This window comes from Chroicocephalus ridibundus, chromosome 10 (genome assembly GCF_963924245.1).
Source record: "Chroicocephalus ridibundus chromosome 10, bChrRid1.1, whole genome shotgun sequence".
In the NCBI taxonomy this organism is placed as follows: Eukaryota; Metazoa; Chordata; class Aves; order Charadriiformes; family Laridae; genus Chroicocephalus; species Chroicocephalus ridibundus.
The window spans coordinates 8,310,908-8,324,551 of NC_086293.1; the positions used below are offsets into that span (position 1 = coordinate 8,310,908).

Sequence of the window (13,644 nt, forward strand, 5' to 3'; positions counted from 1 at the left end):
CAGCTCTCTAAAAGGACCTGGCAGGTATTGAAGTGGGGACTGGAGCGTCAGCAGAGGAGGGAGCAGGGGGAGAGCTGGGAATTTGCAAGATGACGATACGCATTTGGAAGCTATAATTCTTCTGACTTGATTGCCCAGTTTCTCCCAGTTAGCTCTCTTCACGCAATGCCGCAACCATTGCTTCCTTTGGATTTTGCCTACTCTGAGCTCTGTTCCTGGCACTGAGGCAAAAGACTTGGCACTCACTAAGTGGGTGACACTTTCTTTGGGCAGAAAGAAGCTCAACCTTAATCTTCAGGAATCTCTTCCCTGCTGGGATACCCAAGAATGTCACCATGCTCTGCAGGATGGACATGCCAGTAATTCCCTTTACACCAAATGCAGGGCAGGCAGGCTGACTTGCAACAAAAGGTAATGCCCAAACTCAACTTCCATTCTCCTCTGGGTTTCATATTTGTATTCATGTTCATATTTACACTGCTACAATAGTCACAGTTGCATACAAAAATCAGACAGAAAGCAGCAAAAAACACTTGGATTTTTTTTTGCTTTCTACCAATCGTTTTTAATGGTTTCCCTGTGAGAGAGCTCTTTATGGGAATACTCACTGCTGAGTGAGAAGGTACCTCAAGAGTAGATGAACCAGCCAGACAAATGATATGAACGCCCAGGTACTGACAGCGCTGTGTTACTGATGGCAGGAAGTCAGGCTGGCACCTGGTGCAATAAATCAGCTGATGAACAAGTGTCAGGAGGGTGTATTTTGAAGCCCTTCTAAGTCTAACATTTTTGGGTTGCCCTCTCATGTGGGGAGATGCTGCTCTGACACATCGGTGTGCGTGAACCTCTGCTTCTGATGGTGTCAGACCTCTTCTAAGGCCTGGTGCAAAGAAATGCATTGATTTTTGTTGCTCTGTTCAGCCCGTCGGCTCAGGCCCTGCTCGGTACAGCTTCTGACATGGTGGTGTTCAGGTAAGGATCTATCCCGGCTTTTGGCATGTGCTTACAAGCGGAAAAAATCTGAACAGGTTGGGGATTCCTTGATCAAAAGCCAGTTGGTTGAAAGAAAGGCTTTTCGCAGGAATCCGTTACTGTTTGTCAGCAAAGGATGGAATTTTTGCTCAAAACCAGATGATTTTGATGCTTACCTGCTGAGAGTAGATTTAACACTGAGCCTGATGGGTTTGGTCCAGATTTGAAGCAGAGCTCCCCACACTCCCCAGCAAGTGCCCTTACAGCAGCGAGCCAAGATGTCTCAGTCTCTCTCGTAAAAAGCTTGATGTTCCTCTGGGACCTTCAGGGGAAATGTCCAGCCTTTTTAAAAGCGGGCAAGTCATTTCTTCAGATCCTGTTTAAAAAAAAAAAAACAACTGTACCCCTGAACTTCCTTGAGCACTCAAAATTAATCGGCCGAGGACCTCGATCCCTGTATGTCGTCTGGGAATGCCTGAGTTGTAAGACTGCTAGTAGCTCTTCAGAAATGGCTTGCAGTTCTTTTAGGATCGTTTTCACCGGGGGCGGGTGATAAATTCCCTAGAAGAGAGCAGGCTCTATCTATAGCCTCCCGAGTGCTGTGTTTTGCATGCTTGAGGAGTGTTTATATGTGAATCTCTGAAATTTCTGAAGAGTGCCAGGAAATGTCACCTCTCAGGCTACATCCTCCCCGGTACAGACGGAGCATGTTGGCTTCCTCGTGAGGCAGACCCTGGTACTCTTCTTACCTGGGATGACTCGTGTCCCAGCTGTCAGTGGCCCCCTCTGTGCAAGAGCAAGGCTACAGCCACCTACCTCTATGCTCCGGGGTGCCAGTGGTTAGACTGACAGCCCCATTTTGATGCTTTCTCCTAGCAAGATGAGGAGCCTGCACCATGTTTGCTGGAGGAGCTACGGAGCTCCAAGCCCCCTGTGCATGTCCTGACAAACGACCTGTCTGCATGTCATCTTGGGCTGCATGAAATCTCAGCCGTTTATCTGGCTGAGGCTTCTGAGGAATTTAAGGGTTTAACCTCAGGGGATTTGGAAGCCAGAGTGTGGGATCTTCAGGGGCATCTCTGCCACTAACCCTCTGAAATCAAGGTCCTCATAAAATACATATAGACTCTTGGAAAAGTCTCCCAGCTCACTGGTGGCTGACAGGCTCTTTCTACCTGCAGCCCTATGGAGAAGGTGGTTGTGTTTGAGACAATTCTGGCCAATTCAGCAGAACCAGTTGTGTAAAAAAAAAAAAAAAAAAATGCCTACTGCAAGCTTCTCTGCCCACCGCCGCTGAGATCTCACCAGCTGAGGCTTGCTTAGCATCTCCATCACCACTGCTCCTTGCCTGCTCAGGCTTGGCCCTGGCAGTCCTTGCTGTCATCTTCCTACTTCTGGCCAGCCCCATGTTTTCTGCTCACCCTCCTTGGAGAAGCAACCTCTGCCTGCAAATTCCGTGGGGAAGCCTTCTGGCTGGGTTGATGGTGTGATCCCGAATGTGAAAAAATGCACCCTGGGGAGATGATTTGCTGTGGCACCGTGGTGGAGATGAGGGAGAAAGCTAACCAACAAAGACGTCAGTCTATCGGGGTCAAAGTCTCATTCATTTTTTTGAGGCTGCAGTGAAAATTGTGGTTGGAGAGTGCAGAATTTGCAGCTGGCTGCTACCAACTGCTCTTCTGGTCCCAGCCTGCCTGAATTCAAGGTAACAGCTTTGTGCTGAGAGCGCTGTTGAAAGCAGGAGGAATATAAGGTGAATCTGGCTTGATATCACCTTGCCAGAATCAAACTGCCCCTTCAGGAGAAGAGCATAGGCAACACGAAGCCAGCCCTTGTCCTGACTCCCCCTGCTTCATGACTTTCTCATGGGTTTGCATTTTGGGGTCTGATCTAAGGAGTTTCTTGTCAAATGTACTGTTGGCATTGTCAACATGTGGTGTTTTACTCCAGATTAATGCTGTATCTTGTGCGTGGGAACACGTGTAGGTGTGGAGACAGAGAAATCTGGGGCCTTATTCTCCAGTGGCCTTGTGCTTTGAGGATCATTTACACCTTCAGCAAAATGTGTGGGGGGTGGGTATGGAAACACTGCTAAATCTGAAGGGGCCTGCCACCCACGTTGGGTAGGTGCAAGTGATGAAACAAAACAACAAGCGCATCATCTCTGAGGTCCACAGAAGTTGGGCTTTTTGCTATTTTATTATTCCTCCCATAACTAGAGGAAGGCCGTTCTCTGTAGGAACGAGCTTTGGTGTGATACACTCTCCTAGCAATGGTGTTTTCTGAGCAATTTTTTTGGGATAGATGTATGAGAGCCACAGGGGTGAAAGTGGAACTCCAGCAGCTCGTGGACAATGTAAGAGAGAAGACAGAAAAAAGCCTCCAAGACAGAATGAACCATTAGCACGTCTCGCGGATTTCCCCTTCCCAGTGCCAGCTCGCATCCTAACAGTACTGAAATTCATTTGATTCTCATGTCTGGTAACTGGGGAGATGAGAGCTCTCTCTGTCGCTGTGGGTCCCCAGCTCATGGTTTCACCATGCCAGTGGTCTGGCTGGTTAGACAGGGAGAGCAGTGTTTTCCTTCTTCCAAAACAGCCTTGCACTAGGGGAAATCCTGGGTAAGTCACAGATGACCCTGCTTCAGCAGGGACTCGGGAACCTCTTCTTGGAGAACGGTTTTCTTGGGAACTCAGCATCACCTGTAAATATGGGTGGAACTGTGGCCTCAAAAAAGCTCATGCCAGAAAAGGAGTGGGAAGAAAAACTATCAGAAGAAAAACAACGCTGAACCTTTTGTGCTGGCCCAGCTGAGGACAGCATCTCAGCTCGGTCTGATGCGAGAAGGAGAAAGCACAGAGATGTTCAGCTGTGCCAACTGCCACCACTGCCATTTTGAACCTGCCTTTTGCAAGTGATTAATTAGGTCTCACACTCCCCTGCCTGGCCATCCTGGGCTAAAGGAGCACCTATGGAAGCAGGACACGGTGTCAGTGCACCCTGGGAGCAAGTCTCTGGGGAGCCAGAAGGCCCTTTTGAAGGCAGGTCAGGAAATGAATCGTTCATGAATGGAGAGCGGGGTGGCTCACATACCTGTCTGCTTTCTGTTCTGGCCTGGTGGGTTTGTGAAGGCCCAGCCAGTCGAAACAGCTCAGCTTTCATCTCCTGACTCACCGAAGCATTTTGTGTCAAACTTTGAAAGCCTGGTCAAAAATGAAGCACAGCTAACCGCAGGGACAAGGTGATCTGCTGTACATCCCAACCCACTGCAGGGCAGACAAAGCCAGCATGAAACAGACAGGTATTTTTCCCATGCAAAGGGTGAAGGAGCTCCACCATCACTTCCTCCTGGCCAGAGGAACCATCTGGGATGTGACTCCTGGGAACTACAGCAAGAGCTGTAATTATATCAAACCTAATCAAGGCAAGACGGCACGCGCTCCTTTCTTAGATAAAGCAGCAAAGCCGGCAGTGTGATGGAGAACCTGCACCTGAGAGTTTCTCCAGCAGCCACTGCTTTGGGCAGGTTGTTGCAGGGTGTGAATCTGCACAGAGACTTCCCTGATGTGCTGGGATGATCCACAGAACGAGCTGATCCGGAGAATGGGTTGATCCAGAGAACACCTTGGCGGGAGCTGAGCATTGCTGTGAGGGAGCTTTCTTACCAGTAGAAGCTTGTGTTTCTTCCCTGAGGCTCTGCCTGCCACAGCTTCCACCTCTCTCTGCCCAAACCTCATATCCCCTTGCTTTGCAAGTTTTCGGATGGCACAAGTGCCTCTTCCACCCTTCACTCCCAGGCCCTTTCCACTCCAGCCCCAACCTGGCTGCTGGAGCCGGTGCTCGTCGCCTGGGCTCTGCTGCTTCCCCATGGCATGTCCCCCCACCCTGGTGTCATCCTGACAGCCCCTCTGCCCCCACGCAAGGCAAGGCAGGTGTCCCTCAGGCCAGACTCAGGCTCTTTTGTCCTCTGGAAGCCCTGCAGAGCTCTGCTCCTCTGGTCCTGCTTTCTAGGACTGGTACCTGTCCTGGGTGCAGAGCTGTGCAGCAGCAGGACTTGCTCTCAGTTCTCTGCCCACCTGGCCAGGGCTGGCAGATGTTGGGTGGTGAAGGGGCTACGAAGCAGCCCCTGTCCATGGCTCCCCTCCTGCAGGAGCCTCCACTCTCTTCTCCTGCTTCATCCTTTCCTCCTCTTCCTCTGCCCTTTGCACTCCCTCACACTAGATCTCTTTTTTTTTTTTCCCCTCCTTAAATGCATTCCTCTCTGCTTCTTCCGTCTCCTCCCGCTGCCCCAAAATAATCCAAACCTATTCTTCCTCACTCCCCTGTGGGGCTGTCGCTCCTTGTCCCTTCCCCAGCATCCCCTCCCCAAGGGACCAGCCTGATAGGGCCCTCCCAGCAGGACCCAGTGCCACCTTCCCCTCTGACATGTTCTCCAGGGTCATAGCACATGGTGGTAGTCGCCCGTTCCCACCTGATGTGACCTCCTAAGGTGTGACCACTCAAGACTTTCACGGGTACATAAGCTTGGCTGTAGACAAACTATTGTGCAGCTCTACATTCCACAACCTATCCACCTACAACAGTTTTGGGGATGGGATGGAGGAGGGATCTGCTGGACCTTCCTGGACAGCTGCCGGTAGGGTTGGCAGCCAGCTGGTGAGGAAGGTGGTACTGAACGGAGCAGCAGGCACCTAGCCCCTCAGCTCCCTGGGACAGGGAAAGGGGGCTGTCCCCCAGAGGTACTTGGTGGTGGGTGCCAGCTCCTCAGTGGGATGTCCTGCTACCCACACCCTGGGGCTGGCGGCCCTGGGAGGCAAGGGCTGGCGGTGGCTCTGTGGTGGTGGCTTGGTAGGAGTGGTTATGTGGTGGCTTTATTGGCAGTGGTGGCTCTGTGATGGGTGGTGGCTTGATGATGACTCTGTGGTGGCTCAGTGGTGGGGGGTTTGAGGAGGCTTGGTGGTGGTGCCTCTGAGGTAGCACTGGGGGCCTTGTGATGTCCCTGTGGTGGTGTCTCGCAAGATGGCAGAGGAAGCTCCGTGGTGTCTCTGAGGAAGCAGTGATGGCTCTCTGGTGCCTCTGAGGTGGCATGGAAGCTCTGTGGTGGTGTTTCTGAGGTGGCAGTGGGGGCTCTGTGGTGGCTCAGTGGTGGTGGCAGTGGGGGTTTGTGGTGTCTCTGAGGTAACAGTAGAGGCTCTGAGAGGGCTCAGTGATGGTGCCTCTGAAGGGGCAGTGGGGGTTTGTGGTGTCCCTGTGGCGGTGCCACTGCGGTGGCAGTGGAAGCTCTGTGGTGGTGTCTCTGAGGTGGCAGTGGGGACTCTGAGGAGACCCAGTGGCGCTGTCTCAGAGGTGGCGGAGGGGGCTGAGTGGTGGTGGCTCTGAGATAGCACCGGGGGTTTGTGCTGGCTCCGTGGCGGTGCCCCTGAGCTGGCCGTGAGGGCTCTGTGGCGGCCCACCCGCCGGAGGTGACACCCCCTCCCGCCACCGCCCGGGGCGTGCGGCCGCCCGGCACCTCCCCCGGACCAGCCCAACCGCCGGTGGGGGGGCGGTGAGGCGGGGGGCGCCGCCCCCGCCATCCGGATGGTTGCGCCCGCCCCCTCCTCCCGTAGCAACGAGGCCGGCGTCGGGCGCCGGCAGGCGGTGCGCGGCGGGGCGGCCGGTGCGTACCGACACCGGGAAGGGTTGGGCACCCGCCGGTAGGCCGCCCCCCGGCCCGGGCAGCGCCGCCGGGAGCGGGTCCGGCGTCTGGGGGGGTCTGAGGAGGGGCTTGGGGTGGGGGGGAACGGGGCCCCGCCGGGCTGGGCCTAGCGGGGGTGGAGGGACGGAGGCCTGGGCGGGTGGAGGGCCGGGGGACGGACGGACAGACGGACGGACAGGTGTGGGTGATGAGGGGGTCCCCCTCGTGTGTTTCAAGGCACTGGAAATGTCGGGCAGGGTTCGGCTTCCTCAGACCGCCAGAAGCGGGGTGTCCCCCCCGCCACTGGGGCAAAGTGGGGTCGCAAGGAGCCGGGGTGCCTCGCTCCCTGCCATCGCCGCAATTAGCACAATTAGTTACTGCCCTTGGGGGGCTTCTCCTGCCCTCCGGTAGCAACCGAGGCTGTTGTGCTTCATAAATGAAACAAACATTGTTGGAGTCACGGTCTAAATACTTTGTGTGGTGTCTCGTAACACCCACCATGGCTATAACCTTAAAACGGGTGGTGTAACCTGGTCGTTAACGGCACTCTGTGTAATGAGGAATGCTGTTCGCCATCCATCTTGCAGTTCCCCCCTGCGTCCTCAGGTTCTGGTGGTGGTTGTGTGGTGTTCTCCCGTGGAGAAAGGAATGCTCTTAAAAACCGGGAAGAAAATCAATTTTAAAACCACGCAAATTGTCACTGGGAACGGGGTGATATAAAACTCAAAATTACTTTCAACTCCCTTTTTAAAGTAGAAGAGATTTGAAGTAGAGGATAATCTTTAAAGCAGTTTGTTGGGAGTGCATCACCTTGTCTGAGCTCATCTATATGGCTTAAATTATAGGAAGAAGCAATTTCCACATGTTGGTGTGTGGATGATGTAGTAGTTGGGGTTCTGGTTATTCACAGATAGATTTCACATAAATGACTACTAGATTTCAATCTGCAGTTTTGCTTAGAAGCCATATTATTGTTAAAGTACTTTTCTCTTTTTCTGTTGCAATTTTTAGCTGTTTAGAACCTTTTTTGAAAGAAAAGAGGCTTTCTTAGTCCATTTTGTCAAAGCTTTGGATCAAAGAATCAAAGTAGAGGCAACAGATCAAAAAGCTCGTACCAGACATTGAGGAAGACACGTGGGAGTTTGGCTTCTTGGATATGTAAAGCCTGGATTTACTGAGAAATTGTAATTACAGTTTTGCCACAATGACACACAGACGCTGTAGCTAATATTGTGTCAGCAGTGCCATTAAAATATGCTCTCGTTTTGAATAGTTCAATTTAGCATAGTATAATGTACCTGGTATATCTAGGAAACGTGCTTTTCAGGTGTGAGAGAGCATGACTGAACTGCCGGAGAGATAGGCGTTTCAGCAGTCGGGAAAAGATTTTTTCAAAGCTTATTATAGCTAAAGCTGGGATGGCTTGGTGCCAGATGTTTGCCGTTGAAGAGCAGGGAGATGCTCTTGGAGGCAGAAGGGCAGCGGAGAGCAAAGAGTTATTGAGGTGGGCAGAGGATCTGCTTTCAGGAAGACATCTCATCCACTTGCCTGTGAGCTGAACTCCTTTTTCCCCTCACCTTGTGGAAGAGGAGCTCCAGCCCTGAGGGAAGTGCTCCGAGCAGGAAGGGATTGAAGGCTGCGAATGTGGCGTGCAGATGGCCTCTTGCCCGCAGCTGCAACAGCCAGAGTGTGACACTAACAGGGCTCTGGGCAGTTTCACTGCTTTTCTTCAGGAGTCCTCAGGCAACTGAGAAATCCTCGAGTGCGAGCTATTTCACACCGTCGGCAGTTGCTCTAGCAGAGCTGACTGAAAGCTTGGGCTGTCATCACGTGCTCGCTGGAAGGTGGAAGGCATTCCCTTCTCTGATCACTGACACCCTCAGCAACCCACACCAAGCTCTGCTGCCCAGGGATAAGGGTCTGGGGTCACCCTCGGATGGAGGGTGGGGGGGACAGCCCTGCAGTCTGCATGCTGCTCGTCACTTTTGGGGGAGCGGGAGGGTGGAAGGTGCCATTGGTGGAGTTGGAGGCTGGGTAAGAGCTGCTCTGCAATAAACCCCTTGGCTCAGCAGCTAGGCTGAATAAAAGAGAGACTGTCTCTCTTCTTGTCTTTTAAACCGACCTTGAGACCATTCCTGAGCTGAGTGGGAGCACCAAACCACCTGCTAGCTGGAGGCTGGCACCGGAGCAAGCTCCCCACCATCCTCTGGGAAACCTCCTTGCTGGAAACCCTGGCCACATCCCAGCAGCTGGGGTGGCAGGAGAGTAGGGTTTGCTTTGCGCTTAGAGCATTTCTCCCATCTCTATATCAGCTTTAGCGTGCTCAGACGGGCTGTTCCACTCATCTGTCTGGGGAATTGCTGGGAAAACTTTGAAAGCCTGGTTTTGTTCTTTATTTTGGGAGGTGTGTCAGGTTTCTTTGCAGTTACAAACACCAGACCCTCCCTCTGTGCGGCTGGGAGAGCGTGACGGATGGTTTTGAGCTGGACACTGAGTAGGGTTTGTTTTATTTTGAGATAAGTGCTCAGGAAGGACTTGACGGAGGTGTGAGTGAGTACAGAGGGAGTAAAGCAGGGAAGAATTAGGCTTGCTGTGGGCAGGCTTGGTACACACTTCCCCCATCACGGGAATTTGACCGTCATCATCAGCAGCCACATTATTTTGGTTCTAGGCAGAGATTGCCAGTCCTTCTAAATTGGGAGTGGGTTCAGTCGCTCACCCTGCTAAAGATTCAAGATAAACCTTGCATCTTGGAGTTAGCTTTTTTAATTGGATGGGTTTAGGATTCTGGTCCTAAGAGGTAAAAGTACGACAAGTCATGTCACCACCTCTGGCCCTGCTCCCAGAAAGAGGATGCTCAGGTGACATATCAGGAGAGCCACTGCAGGGTCATTCTGCCTTGCTGCTGTTCTCTGTGCTGGTGCAGCAGGCACAAAAAAGTCCAGCAGTGATTCATCAGGAATCCTTGGATCTTGGCTGATACCAATCAATCCTGCTGGGCTGCTAAAATAGATATGGCCAGAGCATAAAATAGCTAATAAAAACAAAATCCTCCATGGAAAATTCATTTTTCAGGGTATGAGGTTCCAGTTGCCGCGCCAAAGAGAAGCTGAGAAGGGAAAGATTTGAGATTTTCTAGTCTGAAGGAGGGGAGGGGGTATTATTGATCTTGTCTCCCAGGTCTCTCCAATCTGTTCGTTTACTCAGTTTCACTTAAAGGATTCGCATCATGGTAACCTTGATTTATTATCTGATTTCTTTTTTGATTCAACCTCTCAAAATTGTGCACTGGCTTGAACCTGCAGTAATAAACCAGCACAGTTATTCCCTCTTATCTCCGGCATGCATGTAATGTTTTCTCTGCTGTGTGTACCTGATTCATTCTTGCAGACAGGCAGCAAGGTGAAATTTAGAAAAAAATATCGCCCTTTCTGTTCAAGAGTATAGGACGGGCAGAGTTTTTACTCTGTTCAAGAGCAGAGAGGGCATGGCAGGAAAGGATGCTGTGTAGTCATCTCCACGTCAGGTTGACAGTCCGGATAGGTGCTGTGCCAGCTGTAGCCCGCAAGACCAGGCAAGGCCGTCTTAAGAAAGAGTCTTTTTAGAAAGACTTCCCTGTAGCAGGCTGTTGCAGAGGCTTGGCCTCCAGAAGTAAGCAAGGCAGACGTGCGGGTCCTAGCAAGGGTGGGGGACACAAGCCGTTAGTCAGGTAGGGCTGGATGAGGAATTTAGCTCTAGCCCTGAGGAGGAATTGATGAATAAGCCACATTGCACTCGGAGTAGCCTTGAGAGACACCACAGAGAGCTTTGACTCATAATTCATAGGAATAAGCTGTGCGGGTATGTGTACATCATTACATCGGCGCGTGTGTCTGCAGGCTGGAGGGGCTTGTGTCACTTTAGCTGTACTAATTAGTTACAGTAGTCATCTCTGTGTTTAGACAAGCCTAAAATCAAGGGTTGCATTATCATCGTGCTGGAAGTCCGAGGGCTGCTCTTAATTAGTATCACTCAGTGCATGAAGGTTTTTATAAAATAAAGCTGAGCAGCTGTGATATTTGCCTGGACTTGTGTCTCCCAAGGTGGAAAAGTAGAAATTATTTGTGAGCTGAGATCACCAGCAAAAATATCCCCTGCAGGTGGAGAGAGAGGGGAGCTTCTGGCTATATTTTAATATTCGTTAGGCGATGCTTAAACATCTCTCCTGAATTATTTAAATGAAAGAGTCAGACTTTACACCTGGGAGTAGCTGTGTTGGTATCTAGACTGTAGCCTTCTCCCACTGGAGTCAAGTGTGACAAGGTTTTAAGGGATTTGGGTAGAGTGAAGTATCACTTCTCTTGTAGTCCCAGTTTACTTAAATTCTCCTGGCAGCCTTTTGAATGCTGCCGCAGATCTGGGAAGCCCCTGCTGCTTCAGGAAAGCAGCTTTTCATGTGCGTACTGCCTGTTTTCCCCCTCCAAAATCCATCTGGAATAATAAAGCGCTCTCTTTCCCCAGGGTTAGTGAGCCAACGAGTCACCCACGTGAGACCAATGGCTCCCTGGTCAGGAAGGCAGCACTTGGTATCGAAGCAGGGGGTTGAACCTACCTTGTTACCCACTCATCTTAGCAAGTCAACGATATCCAGCGCGGTGGGAGGGTGTGGAGGAGTGCCAAAGATAGTGTTTAACAGGCTCAATGTCTTTCCGCTCTAGCAAGTCCAGGGTTGAGTCACAGTATTGTTCTCCTAAGATGGATAAAGCAACGAAGGATTTCACAAATTCTCTGGGTGTGAGCCCCAACCCTCCCGATACCAGCAATGAGGCTTCATGCTGGGACTGCAGTACAGGAAGAAGTTTGTTGCTGCCTGATAGCTGCAACCAGGCACCAAAAAAATACTCGTCCTTTAGACAAAAGACATTTTATGCTGATGTTCTCACTCCAGGAGCCTCCAACATCTCAAGGGTAAGTGCAAAGAGCAATTCATTTTCTACCACTGTCCTTCTAAAATGGAAAGACCTATGGTGCACCTGGTATGGAGAAATACAGCTTTTGACCCAGGTCCTAGCCCTTCATTTTGGTCAGGGGCCTTTGTGCAAGACCTTGAGACTTACAAAATGAAGCTGTAAGGCTCTTCCTGATCATAGTTGCCCTGCCTTCCTCAGTGGCCAGTGCTATACCTGTCATGATGTTGCCTGGGTTTAGGATGCCAGGATAGCAGGGCAGGCATGTGGTTGTGACTGCAGATGATATTTGGAAGTAAAATCCTAATGACTGTGTGACTAATCAGACCCCAGTCCATATCTTAAACTGATATCAGGCTGCGCTCTGCTGATAAAATCCCCTGCCTCTCTGTGCATTGGACTGAAGTTTCCAGGTATTTGTGCCTCTTTGAGCCTTTTCTGACCATTACTCACAGTCTGAATTGTCCCTAAAGCTCTGGTAATGTTGGTCTTACAGTCTCACTTTCCCTCTGGATCTCTGTAACCCACTCTTTCACCGTGCTACGAGTGTGCTTTGTTATCTCTGATGCTTCCCTTGCTGCGTTTCAGGATGTTTGTGCTGGCCCCCATACGTACCACGCTTTGCTAAAACAGGCGGATCTCGAGCAGCACACCCCTAAAGGTAAATATACTGAGAGGAAACATGACGTGGCAGGAAATGGGGCCATAACTATAATGGTTGCTTGTAGCAAAGATGCTGGGAACTAGGCTTATGCCTCTAGCTTAGTGCTCTGCTTTTATTCGGCTGTCAGTGCCAGGAATGGTGCTGAGCGGCTTGAATGTCCTGTGAAAAGTGACTTTAGAGGTGGAGCAAAGTGATCTGACTGGGTGATAAAACCACTCTCCCTTTTCTGCTGGATATATCCACTGCCCCCAGGGTTCAGAGTAGACTGCATTGCTGCCTATGGGAGTTTGGTCCCATGGGCTATATGCCTGGAGAGCATATGAATTTGCATGAGTTACCATTGCGTATGGAGCCAGCAATGCCCCTTTCCTGTGAAAATGGGACCTGCCCGTGAGAGCTGTGTTCAGGATCTAGGTACCCATAGCCAAAATTGTGGTCCTCTTTCGTTTATTCATTCTGCATCCAGCTGTTCCCCAGGGCAGCTTGTTCTCCCTCGATGCAAGGGGTCTTTGTGGTCCCACCTGCTTACAAGCGCTTGTTGTATTATGGATGCTCAACTATAGGAACAGAGCATGGTTGAAGGGTTTGCCAGCACTCTCCTGGCCCCTAGAGCACCCTTGGGGATATGGATCGCAGGCTGGCAGTGGGTGAAAGTGTGCATGTGAGAGGACTTTAGTCTTAGAGAAAGATGGTAACTATATATACCACCTTCCTGTGCTTAGAAGTGACAGTTATTTTCATGAGTGAGGACAAATGACTGCATCCTCAAGTGAATCTTGACAAGCTAGACTCATCCCTAACAAGTGGAGACAGATCTCTATTTATGATCTGCTGCTTCTTCAAGGGGGAAGAAGCTATCAAGCTGGAAATGTAAATGCAAATGAAACGCTAAGTATTGACATAAATAGTTGATAGTGCACAAAGTGCCATAATGGATGGTGCCATGGATTTTGTAACAATGAAGTGACAAAATTGGAACAGCTGTGCTCCCTGACAACAAATATAAATCAGGGCCATTCTGCAAGGACCCCAAGCAAGAGATATACATGAGGCTAAAGGAGCTATAGTAAACCCTTTGCATTTTAGGGATTCCTTGAAATTATTGTAAGCATGTGTGTTGATATGGACAATGCAAATGTTTAGGATCGTATTTATTCCAGGCTGGGTGCCCTTCCAAAGAGAGGAGCCAGTTGAGTGGCTGTTTCCTTCAGTCCCTCAGCAGACAATGTACGCTACAAGGGCTGTGTCGGGGGCTGTTTAAGAAGGACAAGGGAATGACCTCTTAGAGGACCCTTTTGGTACCTGATCATCCTGAACCATGCCTGGCTTCAGCATTATTGGCTGCTCTACACAATTGCTTTAAAATCAAGGGGTTGTGTCCATGAGGA

At 50.7% G+C, this 13,644-nt stretch overlaps 1 protein-coding gene across 1 annotated transcript in view; it reads left to right on the forward strand.

Annotated features, from left to right (window-relative positions):
• The first annotated feature begins 958 nt into the window (after nucleotides 1-958).
• The window catches only part of DNAH1 (dynein axonemal heavy chain 1), an 83,460-nt gene continuing 70,774 nt past the window's right edge, over nucleotides 959-13,644 (forward strand). Inside the window, exons 1-6 of the mRNA XM_063348172.1 lie at nucleotides 959-972; nucleotides 1,627-1,708; nucleotides 1,849-2,028; nucleotides 6,579-6,628; nucleotides 11,344-11,593; nucleotides 12,181-12,253. Coding sequence (XP_063204242.1) covers nucleotides 959-972; nucleotides 1,627-1,708; nucleotides 1,849-2,028; nucleotides 6,579-6,628; nucleotides 11,344-11,593; nucleotides 12,181-12,253 — 649 coding nt within the window. The remainder of the gene's footprint in view (nucleotides 973-1,626; nucleotides 1,709-1,848; nucleotides 2,029-6,578; nucleotides 6,629-11,343; nucleotides 11,594-12,180; nucleotides 12,254-13,644) is intronic.